Source organism: Haliotis rufescens, unplaced genomic scaffold, assembly GCF_023055435.1.
Source record: "Haliotis rufescens isolate VD_foot unplaced genomic scaffold, xgHalRufe1.0.p SCAF_2, whole genome shotgun sequence".
NCBI classification, from domain to species: Eukaryota; Metazoa; Mollusca; class Gastropoda; order Lepetellida; family Haliotidae; genus Haliotis; species Haliotis rufescens.
Window position 1 is genome coordinate 39,194,784 of NW_025963890.1, and position 18,383 is coordinate 39,213,166.

The 18,383-nt window shown below is 41.7% G+C and overlaps 1 protein-coding gene across 1 annotated transcript in view; it reads left to right on the top strand.

Moving 5' to 3' along the window:
- The window catches only part of LOC124114806, a 35,073-nt gene that overhangs the window by 5,162 nt on the left and 11,528 nt on the right, over positions 1–18,383 (top strand). The window contains exons 3-10 of the mRNA XM_046475580.2: positions 5,994–6,235; positions 6,898–6,985; positions 7,818–7,950; positions 8,769–8,947; positions 9,374–9,513; positions 9,850–9,994; positions 10,221–10,312; positions 12,686–12,911. Coding sequence (XP_046331536.2) covers positions 5,994–6,235; positions 6,898–6,985; positions 7,818–7,950; positions 8,769–8,947; positions 9,374–9,513; positions 9,850–9,994; positions 10,221–10,312; positions 12,686–12,911 — 1,245 coding nt within the window. The remainder of the gene's footprint in view (positions 1–5,993; positions 6,236–6,897; positions 6,986–7,817; positions 7,951–8,768; positions 8,948–9,373; positions 9,514–9,849; positions 9,995–10,220; positions 10,313–12,685; positions 12,912–18,383) is intronic.

Here is an 18,383-nt window from a genome sequence, read left to right on the forward strand (position 1 = left end):
CAGGTCACATCACTGACGCAGGTCATACATGTTGTTTTCACCAATGGTGACAACTGGATGTTATCACAAATTTATGGCACTGATCAGTGACAAAGTTTTTAAAGTGAAACAGTTTTTGAACAGTTACCTGGGGCTTAGTAATTTGCAATCTAACACTCTTACAATTACTCGATCCCCATTCACTCTTATTATGATACATGGTTTAACAGTACCATACTCAAGCTCATGGTTTAACAGTACCATACTCAAGCTCATGGTTTAACAGTACCATACTCAAGCTCATGGTTTATAATGGAAGTCATGTACAGTATTTAAACAATTTACTCACAAGATAGTTTTGGGGCACACATGGTCCAGCTGTCTTTGGAATCCACAAGTCAATTTGCAGAATTGCGTTCCTTTGACATTACAGAATCGGATGATCATTGGTTCAAATCCTAGGTTCGCCTGGATATTATCTCTGGTTTGTCAGCACTGCATCTGTACTCATGGGTATCCATGAAGTGGTAAACCTGCTTCCGACTCTCCACAGCTTTAAAAACCAATCACCACTTCATTCCACACTTTACTTCTTTATTCGTAATGTAAACGCCAGGTATAACTTGAATACTGTTAAAAGCGGCGTTAAACACAACTCACTCACTATTCCTAATGTTTATATATAAAATAATGGATGAGTTGAGCCTCTTAACTAAGCTTCAAAAGAATATATTAGTAAAAGATGAAATACCATGCAGAAGTTTACGTAAAACATCGTCATGGTCTGTACACTTGATTAAGATGTTTGCATTCCCATCAGCTGAATTATTTCATCTTTTCCAGTAATAAACATGCATCAGGATGTGAACAGTCAGTTTAACATGAGGTCAACCATGAAGGATATGTAGCCACTACTAAATACAGGGTAGAATAGGTCTTCAGCAACCGAGCTTGCCGTAAAAGGTGACTATGCTTGTCGTAAAAGGCGACCACCGGGATCGGGTGGTCAGGCTCGCTGACTTGGTTGATGCATGTCATCGATCCCAATTGCGTGGATCGATGCTCATGATATTAATCACTGGATTATTTACAGACCGCCGTCATATAGCTGGAATATTGCTGAGTGTGGCGTTTAATAAACAACACAACCAACAAACCAACTAAATACAGTATCTATTGGGACATTGACCTGCATACATTTGTTTTAGAATTCACTTCAAGATTTTTTGCACTTAATGAGGTATAAATATGTGTGCACACTTGGTACTTCTTCCTAGCTGAAGGCAATGATACAAAGTCAGTGACATCTTTCAGTACAATAACACGAATGGTAGCCCTGCCTGCTTTATTATCAGCCCATCTTCCCGAGGCAAGAGCGTCCACTACCCTTTTTATCAAAGTCTTGTTTCCACCCTTGCCACATCAAGCCCACTTTCCTGTGCTAAATATGACTGGACTATCACACATATCGATAGTCCAATCAGAGAACATTTTACAAAATCAACATCCACGACTGGTACACCTTCATATGAAAGTGATTTACCACTCCCTGTCTTTGTTGACACAAACATTTTTCTTTTTCATCTTTTAAACCCCCCAATGATTGCTTATGTTTTTGTGTCACAGATGAAATTGCGAATGTTTTCGTTATCTGTTCGACGAGGTCAGAGCCTATGTAGTCGCCATTTTTGTGAAGCTATACGAGATAAGAACTGAGATCTGATTGGACATCACGTTTTCATTGCATCATTGCCAGGTGGCGCCAGAGTGGAGCCAAGTAAAGTAGCTTGATGTGGCAAGGGTGGACACAAGGCTTTGATATAGGCTGGTGGACATGCCTGCCTCGGGAAGATGTTATCAGCCAGTCAGGAAACAGTTGTCGCTAGTGGCCTAATTGTTTCAGGTTTTTGGAAACATAAAAACAAAAAATTGCTTGGTTACCAAATCAAATACCATGAAATGACTTGATGTTTAATGCCACATTCAGCAATAATCCAATTATATGATGATGGCCTGTAAATGATCAAGTTTTGATCAGACCACGGACGTACATACAATATATGTATATACGTCTTTGATCAGACAAACCAGTGACCAGCCCATGCTGCCAGGACACTATGCCACACAATCAAGCAGGTCAAGGATCCTGACCACTGGATCCATATACTCACCTCTTACAACCAGCATAGGTAGCTGGTGATCTACTCTAACTGGGATCCCAGCAGGGTGGTAATACACAGTTCATATAAGTTGTGATGGATAGTGGGGCTTATCAAGACATTACATGATGAGGTGAGGTGAAATGGGGTTTAACGTCGCGTCCAAGATTATTGCACTTATATAGTGACGTGCATTGTTCGGATTGATGCCGATTTGTAGTGCTAACCCCCTGAGATACCATGCCGCAGTTTAACATGAATACCCCACACAGTATACTGACTCCGAGCAGACCAGTCCTTGTTTTAGCCCCTTAATGTCGAGCGCCAGACAGGGTTACAACAAGTACCATCTTTTAACGTCTTTTGGTATGACGCAGCCGGGGATCGAACCCCGGACCTTCCGCTCTCCGGGCAGACGCTCTACCATTAGACCACGGAGGCGGTCACATTACATGGGATTTTGAGATAAGGATATAATAATGCAGTGACTTCCATGATTCAGCAGTATTACATCTTCCTGAAACAGGGACTTAACTGACTCTTAAAGTCGTTTCCACCATTGCCGAACTAGGCTGGAATTTTGGGGCTCAATTGTAGCTTCACCAGCAGCTATTACGAGTTATGTCCCTTCTATGTCACTCCTATTGACCAATCAGATTCCACCTCTCATATCACTTGCATTTGCTTCAAACAATGGTAGTGCCCAGATGATCAGGGCATTGTTCCACAAAGCGATCTTAGCGCTATGACTATCGAAAGCCAGTGTTAAAGTATGGGAGTTACGATCACCTTAGCGCTAAGATGGCTTTGTGGATCGGGGCCCTGATCGATAATAAAGATCCTAATTGTACTCCTAATATGAGGATTACCTCGGGAAGTGTATCAAATCACTAGATTAAAATAATGAAAAGATTTGAAAAATATCTGTCAACACCCATGTGATGGTACACATGCCTTGCAAATCCTGCAGTTGACCGAAATCTGCACAGCAGTCGCCTTATTCTTTGTTAACCGGATGTCAGTTTCGTTACGCGATTCTGATTGGACTATGCATAGACTCGTTAGGCCAGCCAACATGTAACTCAGAAATTCCAGCCCATGTTGGCAACTGGACTTTTATGGTCATGTAACTCCCTTGCTTCAGGAAGATGTAGTATTATTGCATGAAAATTACTGACATGTTAATATTCTTGATACTTAAGCTTGTAAACATAATTGCATGCCTGAGTCGTGTTCAGCCTGTTGTATAGTAATGGAGCCCCAAGTTTTATTCCTCACATTAGTATAATTCTGCGATCTGGTTGGGGTATATCTTTGACATGAATAATAATTACCACTAACATACAGAATTGCTAAAAAATACATGATTGACAGTGTGTCCAGGAAAAGAGGTAAAGCGAAGAACATATTATTCAGTGGATCTCAGAAACTGTTTTTAGCGCATAGTCTTATATTGTTTGTGTTCATAATTTTGTTTGAATTAGCATGGCGATGAAAAGTATTCTTCATTAAAATATGCAAAAAGACAAACACACACTTGAGAAAAACATTATCTAGAATTTCAAAACTCATCACACAGCTCAACGGTCCCCTCTGTGTTTTCTCTAAATGCTCGTGCAGGTCATCCCAACTTGACCATTAGCATGCAGCTGGTAATAGGAACATTTCACCGGAGTTCACCCTCAGTAGATGGAACAAGCTGCTACCTGACACAAATCATGTACAACTAATAGACACGTGAGACAAGACATGCTGTTTACAATGTAAATACTGATTTTCAGAATGGAAATCTGATTCACAAGGATCTTGAAGTATTTCAGGCCAGTTAAAGTCATGATACAAGATACCCTTTGTGCACTTTGTGAAAGCTGTGTAATTAAGCATAATGTGGGTCAGTCCCTCACAGAGTAAAGTACAGGAACAGCATGACATGTCCACCTGCTCGTTATCCAAGGTCCTTGTCCTTTAACAGCCTGCTCTCATTTTCTATTTTCATCATATCGGTCTTACAAAATACATTTTGCACCCATTCATGCGTCATTTTATCCTCTAATCGAAGACATCCTTCCGCTTGATTGTCGGTGAGGTATTTTTATGACCTATATAAGTGAAATACATACATATGTTAGTAGACAGCTGTCAATCTGTCAGTATTCTGAAGGGGAAGGGTCATCTCTGTGTTGTCAGGGAGGGGCTGGACTGAAGTCGCTGGGTCACATCTCACCATGGGACACTGCAATGTAGCTGTTTCATCTACATCAATTAACATGACAACAGTGCCACTTTGATAGATTTGTTTCGTATCTACACTTTTGAATGAGTGTAACCATCTTACTGCATTTATGAAAAATTCAAGGCCTTAAGTTAGAGGTACCAGTATTCATTTTCCAACAAAAATGGAAACTACAAATAAATAACCTACAATCACTGTAAGCACTCTGACGATGACATCCAGATAAATGTGTTCTAATTAAAGGACTCAATGTGAGTGAGTGAGTGAGTGAGTGAGTGAGTGAGTGAGTGAGTGAGTGAGTGAGTATGGTTTTACACCGCTTTTAGCAATGTTTCAGCAATATCACGGCGGGGAATACCACAGAAAATGGGATTCACACATTGTACCCATGTGGGGAATCGAACCCGGGTCTTTGGCATTATGAGCCAACGCTTTAACCACTAGGCTACCCCTACGCCCCAAATCAACATGAATGAAAAATCTAAATTTAAAACTCTAAATGAGAAATTTGAAGTCTTTTGGACAAATATCTTTGAAGCAGCTTCTCTGTGGAACGAGGTATGTAGGTATGTAGCTCCATCAGCAATCACCAGGGGAGTTGGAATTTGGCACATAAAAATACTCTATTATCAGGTTTATTACCAATGTGCATTCATCAGAAAATCACCAATACATTTGTTATGCGGGCAACTGTGTATTACTTTTCTACAATATATTACCTTTTGGATCTATCCAAGGTTTGAAAATGTTTCAATCAGCAGCTTTGATGATTATCACCCTTAGTTTCTCTCAGTTAGTGTCCATCTGTTAATGAGAGCCCTGGATGAATAGAACACTCTGGGTGATGAGTGAACTGACTCAGCAGTCTCAACTGGCTCGGGGAAGCTCGGGAGGTGTGAGGATGTGTATTCAGTCAATCACACACAGAATCAATTAGCTAAAAATCCCATTCATTCTGAAGCTAGGAGCCAGTGAAACACCACGACTAAGCTGATTGATGCTGGGGTCATGAAGTTGCATCACCATCATCTTGATTCAAGCCATTTGAGTATTATGCTAAATGTCAAAAACCTTACAGCACTCCTATGCAGCTTGGGCTGTATACTCCCAAGGGAGTTGAGAATGATAACTGGAATGCAAACAGATCCACTGTTCAGGGAACAAATAAAATCATATTTGAGCAGATATTAGTACCTGGATACCTGCAAGTCTAAATAATAACAACAACAACAACAACAACAACAAAAACAACAACAACAACAACAAATGTCACGCATGCATCCCAAGTACCAAGTTGTCCGACTCCCCATTGTTCTCGGTGCCTTAGGTTTCGTACCTCCCAATCTGTTGACTGACATTGGGAGAGTACCTGGGTTTGCTACCAGGAATACAGCCCTTCTGACAATCTGGGTAATGCAGAAAGCTGCAGTGTTGGGGAGTCTTCACATTCTCTGGAAGGTTCTGGGTGGGTTTGACTAGGCAGCGCTTCCTGGGTGAAGTCCCATTCGCTGTCTGGGCTTATAAATGTTATAAGTTATAAATGGACTTTATTGCATAGTTAACGATTTCCTATTTTTTCAGTTCAAATCTTCATAATCATATATTATATTTTCTTTCTGCAGCTATTGTACCACAAGACCTTTCCCTCCTCATTGGTGATGAGGTGACCTTGACCTGCACTGTGACCTCTGATATATTAAATGCATCCAACATGTACTTCACAAAGAGGCATAACTCAATACAACACACGTGGGACATGTGCAGGAACAAAACTAGGAAGAAGCGATACTTTCAGAAACCAATCAGCAGCGAGTATGTAACAGTCATCAACTCTACCACCATACAGCTGAAGTACAGGACCCAGGTACGATGTGTTTTCTTACATCTGAGGCTCTTAAACTGACATTAGGATATATAAACTCAAAAAGCATATTCTCAAAAAAGCAATAAAAATAAAGTAAAGTAAATTGAGGAGGTAAACTAGGCTCACTGACAAAATAAACATGAATACCATCGATGGTTAATATATGAATAATTACTCATATTCAAGAGATATTAGATTGGTTCGATGCAAAAACGAATATACTGTTATGTTGTGTGAACCAACGCGCACGAACGCATCACATGTGACGTCACAGATCCATGACTCGAGATGCACCACTTGTCTCATGCAGGGTTAGCTTGTAAAGTTTGGAAATCACGTTCAGCATATCGAGATAAGAATAAAGACATTGTTTGTAACACTTGACAGATTGTTAGTTTTGTTATTAAGTGGTACACACTGGAAACATCTCTTCTTAACGTACATACTTCGGTCTATGTTTCTATGGTTTGCACTTCTTTAGGAGGTGAGTATATATGCATCAGTATTGTATGTAGTTGCTGGGAAGTACTTTGTCAGTTGTAATGTTAGTTGTCAATATTGCTATCTGGTTCGTCTCTGCATTGTCAGTTTTATTTGTTTGTGTGCCAATTTACTAGGAGTGTGTTAATGTTATCTCTACATTGTGACTGATATTTTTGCAGGAAGCCAAAGTTGATGAAGGTCACTATCGTTGCTGCTTATGTGAAAATAATCGACCACATGTAGCCTTTTCCAACATCAAACTGTACAGTACGTGAGATGTCTCATACCGATTCTCTTTAAAACATTAACTCCTCCATAGCACCAGGGGCGGCAACGTCCCGAGGCAAGGGAGTTAACTGACTATAAAAGTCCAGTTTCAACCCTTGCCGAACTATGCATAGTTCATTCAAAATGGCGTAATGAATTAGAGATCTGTTCGTAAACAACATTGATTTCAACGTGCAGATTTCAGTCGACCGCAGGATTTGCAAAACATGTATACCATCAACTGGGCGTTGACAGATATTTTGCAAATCTTTTCATGTTTTTAATCAAGGTGCTTAAGTGATTTGATACACTTCACTTGGTAAGACCCATTTAAAACAATATAGATCTTGTTTATCGATCAGATCGTCTGGTTGGGTGCTGCCATTTTGTTTGAAGCAAATGCAAGTGATATGAGAGACTGAGTCTGATTAGTCAATAGGAGGGACATAGAAGGGACATAATTTGTAATAGCCACTGGTGGCACTACGATGGAGCCTTGAAATTCCAGCCTAGTTCGGCAAGGGTGAAAACTGGACTTTTACAGTCAGTTAACGCTCTTGCCTCGGAAAGATGCAGTGGTGGTGAGTTAACCTTGTGGTGAATGTGTTCGCTCACATGTACGATGTGCAAAGCCCAGCTGGCCCCTACTGACACAATGCACAATTGATATTTTGATAAAAGTGACATAAAACCATACTCACTCACTTAGTAACCATGGCAACAGATGAGGATAGGCAAGAGATTATTAGTTGGTTCCATCTTGAGTTATCTAACTTGTGTTTTCACAGACACAATACAGTGAGTACAGTTTCACTATATTTTATGTTCCCAGGGAGAATGGAGCCGGTGACAAATGTGTCGTGTGTGGTGGACAACTGGGCAACCATGACATGCAGCTGGCCATGGGACATCGGTCCACAATCAGACTCAAATATTCATCGAGCTAGACTTAATTGGGGCACAAAGTGAGTAAAGGATTATTTTGTATTGTGCACAAAATCTATGATAATCACAATATCAATCACTGGACTATCTAGTCCAGATTCATTTACATGCCCCTGTCACATAGCTGTAATTTGGCTAAGCCTGGCATTAACAAACAAACAAAGAAACACACCTTGTCCTTTGATTATTATTATACGAGTATCATTCCAGTGGTGTTCCCATCCATGCATGACCTCCAAGACTGGAGGCCATCTCACAGAGATGATGATGATGCACTGTCTAAGTATAAATGTATATGCCACTGCAGTTCTGCAGGTCATTTCTGAGTGTGGTAGCAGTCACAAAGTGATGATATCTTACTGCAATCAGGAGCTTCTCCACTGTGTGGTGGAATGCTGTCAACCACCTGCATGTCGCTGGGTAGCTGATCCAAATGTCTGGTATTGAATCCAGGCCCTGCTGATCACAAGTTGACACCAAAGACGTTTGCAACGTGACGTTGTGTTGACCCATTTTCAAGCATGCCCTTGCATCTACCCAATTCTTTGGTCATCAAACTACATCTTTGATGCTGAGGGTGCAAAAGTGCATTTAGTTGTTGCATACTCAAGAGCTGGTTTTCAAACATGACTGCATGCCTCTGTCCGTTTGTCATGAAATTGAGGTCTTGGGGGTTACCAAATCATTGTGGACCAGGATATTTCAATCTTTATTTGTTGGAAGATTTTTTAATATCATCAAAACTTGATCCTTAGCAAACTTTGACTAGTATATAATACAAAGTATTACCTGTTTTAACAAAATGATAAAATCTACCATGCCTGACATATCATTCCAGTGGTGTTCCCAACCAGGTTTGTGTTGACGACTCTGTACCTGGATCCTGTCACTGGCCAGCTGATAGCTTCAGCATGGGAAGCCTCTACACAATAGTTGTGAACATAACAACATCTGACAATGGCAGCATCCTGGACATGAAAGTGTCAAATCCGTCTGTGGTGAACACAAGTGAGATAGGTAATGATATAGTCTTAATAAATGTTCCTATTTTCCCTAAGTATTTGTTATTAGAATGAAAACTTAAATCCACAAAATCTTTCATAGAGATTCCAAGATAGAATAGGTTCCCAGCAACCTATGCTTGTCATAAGACGCGAGCGAATGCATCGAGTGGCAAGCTTAGTGACTTGATTGATTGTATGTCATCATACCCTGATGGCATAGATCGGTGCTCATAATGTCAATCACTGGTTTGTCTAGGCCAGACTCGACTATTTACAGGCTGCTGTCATATAGATGGAATATTGCAAAGTGTAATAAATAAACAAACAAATAATCTCTAAACAAACTATTCTGTATATGCCCTCTGATTGAACTGCAACATTGTGACTATGAAATTTTCGTGAAATTTTGCATTGTCTTCCCTTTCTATTCTTTCAACAGTAAGGCCAGCTACATTGACTGACATCAATGCCACCAATTTCAACAATACCTGTGTACTGTTGTCATGGCAACAAGTTGATACTCACAGACTAGCATGTCGAATACAGTATAATTGCTCTATTTGGCAAGAGTCCTGTCAGGTGGGTTGCATGATTCTCTTATCACGACACTGAACCCAAAACATACCTTGATCACAACATGACATTGAATCATGAAACAGGCCGCAAGAGCTACAGAGATATATGCGAACACTGTGACTCAAAGTCACTAAACCGTTTATGTAACAGACTTTCAACAGAACCAGAGAGAGCTAAAGTACACAATTTGAAACATCTGCTTAACAAACAACTATTGCAGTGACATCAAACGTGACATGTCAGGGTGACCTGAAAAGTTGGTTGAACACGTTATATCAATGATGATGTAAAGTAAATGTTCAATGCTCAGTCTTTACATTGTTTCCTGTGGACTTTCAGCCCGTGGACAATGTGTCTGATGGGTCTGCCTCTGTGTGTGGCCTCCTGTCCGGGACCGTGTATCAGTGGAACGTGTCATGTCTGCCTGCAGGAGGGGGATTCTGGAGCAATGTCACCACAGTCCTCCACACCACACAGACTGATGGTAGGCGGCTTGTTACTGAGTTGTCATCGGGCGCAGATATCACAACTATTGTCATTCTCTTTTATGAATATATTCATTACTACATGTATATCAACACTCCACTCCAGGTATGACCTGACATAAACATACTAAATGGACAAAACCAATTAATGAATTTTCCTTGCATCTTGAGATATTTCGTCTTGACACACTCAACCATATTTTAATCGAATGGACTATTTTGTAGTTCCTGCATCTCAGCCAGAAGTGCATCTTGGGAGTTTTCTAGAAGTTGACTGTAACCAAGACAACTGCAGAGGGATCCTGCTGTTCTGGAAGGTATGATCACAGCCATCGGGTACAAGAATTACATGAGCAGTGTGACGATCAAGTCGTCATCATTCAGTGTGTGTTTTCCCATCATGCTAAAATCTGGGCTCAAATCCTGATATTTAGAGAACTGGGAAGACAAATCTAGCTCGTCATATTTTGCTAAGTGAGGTAATAGAGCTCTTAACAAATGTGCAGTCATATCATGGCCCATTAGCCAAAGTTGGAGGACTAGTATGAATTACCAGTTGTCACATGACGCAAACGAGGTCGAGGTCGAGGTCTACCTTATCATTATCAACGTTACCTTGTCATTATCGAGGTATACACTGTCATTATCGAGGTCTAACTTGTCATTATCGAGGTCTACCTTGTCATTGTCGATATCTAACTTGTCATAATCGATGTCTAACTTGTCATTATCGCGGTCTACCTTGTCATAATAGAGGTCTAACTTGTCATTATCTCGGTCTACCTTGTCATTATTGAGGTCTACCTTGTCATTATTGACATCTACCTTGTCATTATTGAGGTCTACCTTGTCATTATTGAGGTCTACCTTGTCATTATTGAGGTCTACCTTGTCACTATTGAGGTCTACCTTGTCACTATCGAGGTCTACCTTGTCATTATCAGGGTTTACTTTGTCATTATCTCGGTCTACCTTGTCATAATTGACATCTACCTTGACATTATTGAGGTCTACCTTGTCATTATTGAGGTGTACCTTGTCATTATTGACATCTACCTTGTCATTATTGACATCTACCTTGTCATTATTGAGGTCTACCTTGTCATTATCGAGGTTATCTTGTCATTATTGAGGTGTACCTTGTCATTATTGACATCAACCTTGTCATTATTGACATCTACCTTGTCATTATTGAGGTCTACCTTGTCATTATTGAGGTCTACCTTGTCACTATCGAGGTCTACCTTGTCATTATCAGGGTTTACTTTGTCATTACCATTGTCTAACTTGTCATTATCTCGGTCTACCTTGTCATTATTGAGGTCTACCTTGTCATTATCAAGGTCTACCTTGTCACTATCGAGGTCTACCTTGTCATTATCAGGGTCTACCTTATCATTATCAACGTTACCTTGTCATTATCAAGGTATACACTGTCATTATCGAGGTCTAACTTGTCATTATTGACATCTACCTTGTCATTATTGACATCTACCTTGTCATTATTGAGGTCTACCTTGTCATTATTGAGGTCTACCTTGTCATTATTGAGGTCTACCTTGTCACTATTGAGGTCTACCTTGTCACTATCGAGGTCTACCTTGTCATTATCAGGGTTTACTTTGTCATTATCTCGGTCTACCTTGTCATAATTGACATCTACCTTGACATTATTGAGGTCTACCTTGTCATTATTGAGGTGTACCTTGTCATTATTGACATCTACCTTGTCATTATTGACATCTACCTTGTCATTATTGAGGTCTACCTTGTCATTATCGAGGTTATCTTGTCATTATTGAGGTGTACCTTGTCATTATTGACATCTACCTTGTCATTATTGAGGTCTACCTTGTCATTATTGAGGTCTACCTTGTCATTATTGAGGTCTACCTTGTCACTATCGAGGTCTACCTTGTCATTATCAGGGTTTACTTTGTCATTATCATTGTCTAACTTGTCATTATCTCGGTCTACCTTGTCATTATTGAGGTCTACCTTGTCATTATCAAGGTCTACCTTGTCACTATCGAGGTCTACCTTGTCATTATCAGGGTTTACTTTGTCATTATTGAGGTCAATTTTGTAATTATCGAGTTCTACCTTGTCATTATTGAGGTTACCTTGTCATTATCAGGGTTTACCTTGTCATTATCGATGTCTACCTTGTAATTATCAACGTGTACCTTGTCATTATCGACGTCTACCTTGTCATTATCGACGTCTACCTTGTAATTATCAACGTGTACCTTGTCATTATTGACATCTACCTTGTCATTATTGAGGTCTACCTTGTCATTATTGAGGTCTACCTTGTCATTATTGAGGTCTACCTTGTCACTATCGAGGTCTACCTTGTCATTATCAGGGTTTACTTTGTCATTATCATTGTCTAACTTGTCATTATCTCGGTCTACCTTGTCATTATTGAGGTCTACCTTGTCATTATCAAGGTCTACCTTGTCACTATCGAGGTCTACCTTGTCATTATCAGGGTTTACTTTGTCATTATTGAGGTCAATCTTGTAATTATCGAGTTCTACCTTGTCATTATTGAGGTTACCTTGTCATTATCGACGTCTACCTTGTCATTATCGACGTCTACCTTGTCATTATTGACGTCTACCTTGTCATTATCAACGTCTACCTTGTCATTATTGACGTTTACCTTGTCATCTATCATCTTCCAGGCTGTTCCTGCCCACCTTCGTAATGGTCCCATCACAGCATATCACATCTTTGTGCAAGACACTGCCACTGGAAATGAGACTGACATCACAGTGACAGACATGGCACAGATGTCACTAGAACTCCACCTGGAGCCCAACACTACCTACCAGATCCAGACCTCGGCCTGTACGGAGAGCGGCTGCTCCACCAGGTCCAAACTCATCACCATCGCACCACAGGGAAAAGGTACCACTGACAACAACCCATTCATCCATCTTACCTCACCAATCCATCCATCCATCTAACCTCACAATCCATCTTACCTCACCAACCCATCCATCCATCTTACCTCACCAATCCATCCATCCATCTTACCTTACAATCCATCCATCCATCTTACCTCACCAATCCATCCATCCATCCATCTTACCTCACAATCCATCCATCAATCCATCTTACCTCACCAATCCATCCATCCATCTTACCTCACCAATCCATAAAAAATAAAAAATAAAAAATAAGTAACCTCTAAAATGCACTTGAATTGTTCTTTCCAAGCAAATAAATATTTCATTTTTAAAATTTAACAATATCTGTTTCCTGAGGCCGAACACACAATTCAGCTGCGTAATTCCAGTTGTTATACAGAGGCGTTGCATATACCGTACAACAAAGAGTAATGACAGTTTTTTAAGCTCACAGCTGTTACATGTATTGTATGTTACAGCACATGCCACATACTGACTGTTTCAATGTAAGATCATCACTGCCAAATTACTAATTTGACATGGAATTGGTTAGTGATATGCATTTGTTGAAATGGTACATCTGGTAAAAATATAGAGGGTTTCTACTGATGGTGGTGCTTCTTGACAGTGTGTGTAGGATGTACTTATGTACACTAATCAATTAATGTGATGTGATTGGGAAATGATACTACCGCACAGAGATGTAACAACAGACTTCATGACAGTGTGGTAGTTAGGCCACCCTAGGGGCTTAACACACTTCCTGGTCAATATCAATTATTGTAATGCTTGCTCCAACCAGTCATTCATGCAACTGTGCTTGCTTCCTTTGTTAGAAGAATACATTCTGTAGTTCAGAAAACAAGGCATTATGTTTAATATTTTTCCTCATCAGTATCACCATTGTTGATTGAACTAAGTTGCAAGTCTGTTGCGTGAAGTTTATACTTTCTATGTGATCAATCCATGGTAGCACTAGGGAGTGAGTGAGTTGGGTTTAATGGGTTTAAAACAAAATATACTTTTATCACAGCCTATCAGCTTAATATGGGAGGAGAGCAGGTCGTAGACATTTACCACTTTGACAAAACAACCCGTGAAGATCCGGGGTAGAATAGGTCTTCAGCAATCTTCCGCACGTCATTGTATCCCAATTGCGTTGATGGATGCTCATGACGTCAATCACTAGATTGTCTGGTCCATTACCATTGGTTGATTACTTACAAACCGCCGTCATATAGCTGGAACATTGCTGAGTGCGGCATTAAACAACATACAAACAAAACTTTGACAAAGCCAATGGTTATAATCGGGATGAATCTTGGATTCAAACTCATTATCAAGAGATCGATCCCAGCACACCCGAGGGATGCAGGTCTTCCAACAACAGGAAGATGTAGCTGGTGTAACAACATGGGGCACAACAGGAAGATGTAGCTGGTGTAACAACATGGGGCACAACAGGAAGATGTAGCTGGTGTAACAACATGGGGCACAACAGGAAGATGTAGCTGGTGTAACAACATGGGGCACAACAGGAAGATGTAGCTGGTGTAACAACATGGGGCACAACAGGAAGATGTAGCTAGTGTAACAACATGGTGCACAACAGGAAGATGTAGCTAGTGTAACAACATGGGGCACAACAGGAAGATGTAGCTGGTGTAACAACATGGGGCACAACAGGAAGATGTAGCTAGTGTAACAACATGGGGCACAACGGGAAGATGTAGCTAGTGTAACAACATGGGGCACAACAGGAAGATGTAGCTGGTGTAACAACATGGAGCACAACAGGAAGACGTAGCTAGTGTAACAACATGGGGCACAACAGGAAGATGTAGCTAGTGTAACAACATGGGGCACAACAGGAAGATGTAGCTGGTGTAACAACATGGGGCACAACAGGAAGATGTAGCTAGTGTAACAACATGGGGCACAACGGGAAGATGTATCTAGTGTAACAACATGGGGCACAACGGGAAGATGTAGCTAGTGTAACAACATGGGGCACAACAGGAAGATAAAGCTAGTGTAACAACATGGGGCACAACAGGAAGATGTAGCTAGTGTAACAACATGGGGCACAACGGGAAGATGTAGCTAGTGTAATAACATGGGGCACAACGGGAAGATGTAGCTAGTGTAACAACATGGGGCACAACAGGAAGATGTAGCTAGTGTAACAACATGGGGCACAACAGGAAGATAAAGCTAGTGTAACAACATGGGGCACAACAGGAAGATAAAGCTAGTGTAACAACATGGGGCACAACAGGAAGATGTAGCTAGTGTAACAACATGGGGCACAACGGGAAGATGTAGCTAGTGTAATAACATGGGGCACAACGGGAAGATGTAGCTAGTGTAACAACATGGGGCACAACAGGAAGATGTAGCTAGTGTAACAACATGGGGCACAACAGGAAGATAAAGCTAGTGTAACAACATGGGGCACAACAGGAAGATGTAGCTAGTGTAACAACATGGGGCACAACAGGAAGATGTAGCTAGTGTAATAACATGGGGCACAACAGGAAGATGTAGCTAGGGTAACAACATGGGGCACAACAGGAAGATGTAGCTGGTGTAACAACATGGGGCACAACGGGAAGATGTAGCTAGGGTAACAACATGGGGCACAACAGGAAGATGTAGCTAGGGTAACAACATGGGGCACAACGGGAAGATGTAGCTAGTGTAACAACATGGTGCACAACAGGAAGATGTAGCTAGTGTAACAACATGGGGCACAACGGGAAGATGTAGCTAGTGTAACAACATGGGGCACAACAGGAAGATGTAGCTAGTGTAACAACATGGGGCACAACAGGAAGATGTAGCTAGGGTAACAACATGGGGCACAACAGGAAGATGTAGCTGGTGTAACAACATGGGGCACAACGGGAAGATGTAGCTAGGGTAAGAACATGGGGCACAACAGGAAGATGTAGCTAGGGTAACAACATGGGGCACAACAGGAAGATGTAGCTGGTGTAACAACATGGGGCACAACAGGAAGATGTAGCTAGTGTAACAACATGGGGCACAACAGGAAGATGTAGCTAGTGTAACAACATGGGGCACAACGGGAAGATGTAGCTGGTGTAACAACATGGGGCACAACGGGAAGATGTAGCTAGTGTAACAACATGGGGCACAACGGGAAGATGTAGCTAGTGTAACAACATGGGGCACAACAGGAAGATGTAGCTAGTGTAACAACATGGAGCACAACAGAATGATGTAGCTAGTGTAACAACATGGGGCACAACAGGAAGATGTAGCTAGGGTAACAACATGGGGCACAACAGGAAGATGTAGCTGGTGTAACAACATGGGGCACAACGGGAAGATGTAGCTAGTGTAACAACATGGGGCACAACGGGAAGATGAGGCTAGTGTAACAACATGGGGCACAACGGGAAGATGTAGCTAGGGTAATAACATGGGGCACAACAGGAAGATGTAGCTGGTGTAACAACATGGGGCACAACAGGAAGATGTAGCTGGTGTAACAACATGGGGCACAACAGGAAGATGTAGCTAGGGTAAGAACATGGGGCACAACAGGAAGATGTAGCTGGTGTAACAACATGGGGCACAACAGGAAGATGTAGCTAGGGTAAGAACATGGGGCACAACAGGAAGATGTAGCTGGTGTAACAACATGGGGCACAACAGGAAGATGTAGCTAGGGTAATAACATGGTGCACAACAGGAAGATGTAGCTAGTGTAACAACATGGGGCACAACAGGAAGATGTAGCTAGTGTAACAACATGGGGCACAACAGGAAGATGTAGCTAGTGTAACAACATGGGGCACAACGGTAAAGATGTAGCTAGTGTAACAACATGGGGCACAACAGGAAGATGTAGCTAGTGTAACAACATGGTGCACAACAGGAAGATGTAGCTAGTGTAACAACATGGGGCACAACAGGAAGATGTAGCTAGGGTAACAACATGGGGCACAACAGGAAGATGTAGCTAGTGTTACAACATGGGGCACAACAGGAAGATGTAGCTAGTGTAACAACATGGGGCACAACGGGAAGATGTAGCTGGTGTAACAACATGGGGCACAACAGGAAGATGTAGCTGGTGTAACAACATGGGGCACAACAGGAAGATGTAGCTAGTGTAACAACATGGGGCACAACGGGAAGATGTAGCTGGTGTAACAACATGGGGCACAACAGGAAGATGTAGCTAGTGTAACAACATGGGGCACAACGGGAAAATGGAGCTAGTGTAACAACATGGGGCACAACAGGAAGATGTAGCTGGTGTAACAACATGGGGCACAACAGGAAGATGTAGCTAGTGTTACAACATGGGGCACAACAGGAAGATGTAGCTAGTGTAACAACATGGGGCACAACGGGAAGATGTAGCTAGTGTAACAACATGGGGCACAACAGGAAGATGTAGCTAGTGTATCAACATGGGGCACAACAGGAAGATGTAGCTAGTGTAACAACATGGGGCACAACAGGAAGATGTAGCTGGTGTAACAACATGGGGCACAACGGGAAGATGTAGCTAGTGTAACAACATGGGGCACAACGGGAAGATGTAGCTAGTGTAACAACATGGGGCACAACAGGAAGATGTAGCTGGTTTAACAACATGGGGCACAACGGGAAGATGTAGCTGGTGTAACAACATGGGGCACAACGGGAAGATGTAGCTGGTGTAACAACATGGGGCACAACGGGAAGATGTAGCTAGTGTAACAACATGGGGCACAACAGGAAGATGTAGCTAGTGTAACAACATGGGGCACAACAGGAAGATGTAGCTGGTGTAACAACATGGTGCACAACAGGAAGATGTAGCTGGTGTAACAACATGGGGCACAACAGGAAGATGTAGCTAGTGTAACAACATGGGGCACAACAGGAAGATGTAGTTAGTGTAACAACATGGGGCACAACAGGAAGATGTAGCTAGTGTAACAACATGGGGCACAACGGTAAAGATGTAGCGAGTGTAACAACATGGGGCACAACAGGAAGATGTAGCTAGTGTAACAACATGGTGCACAACAGGAAGATGTAGCTAGTGTAACAACATGGGGCACAACAGGAAGATGTAGCTAGTGTAACAACATGGGGCACAACGGTAAAGATGTAGCTAGTGTAACAACATGGGGCACAACAGGAAGATGTAGCTAGTGTAACAACATGGTGCACAACAGGAAGATGTAGCTAGTGTAACAACATGGGGCACAACAGGAAGATGTAGCTAGGGTAACAACATGGGGCACAACAGGAAGATGTAGCTAGTGTTACAACATGGGGCACAACAGGAAGATGTAGCTAGTGTAACAACATGGGGCACAACGGGAAGATGTAGCTGGTGTAACAACATGGGGCACAACAGGAAGATGTAGCTGGTGTAACAACATGGGGCACAACAGGAAGATGTAGCTAGTGTAACAACATGGGGCACAACGGGAAGATG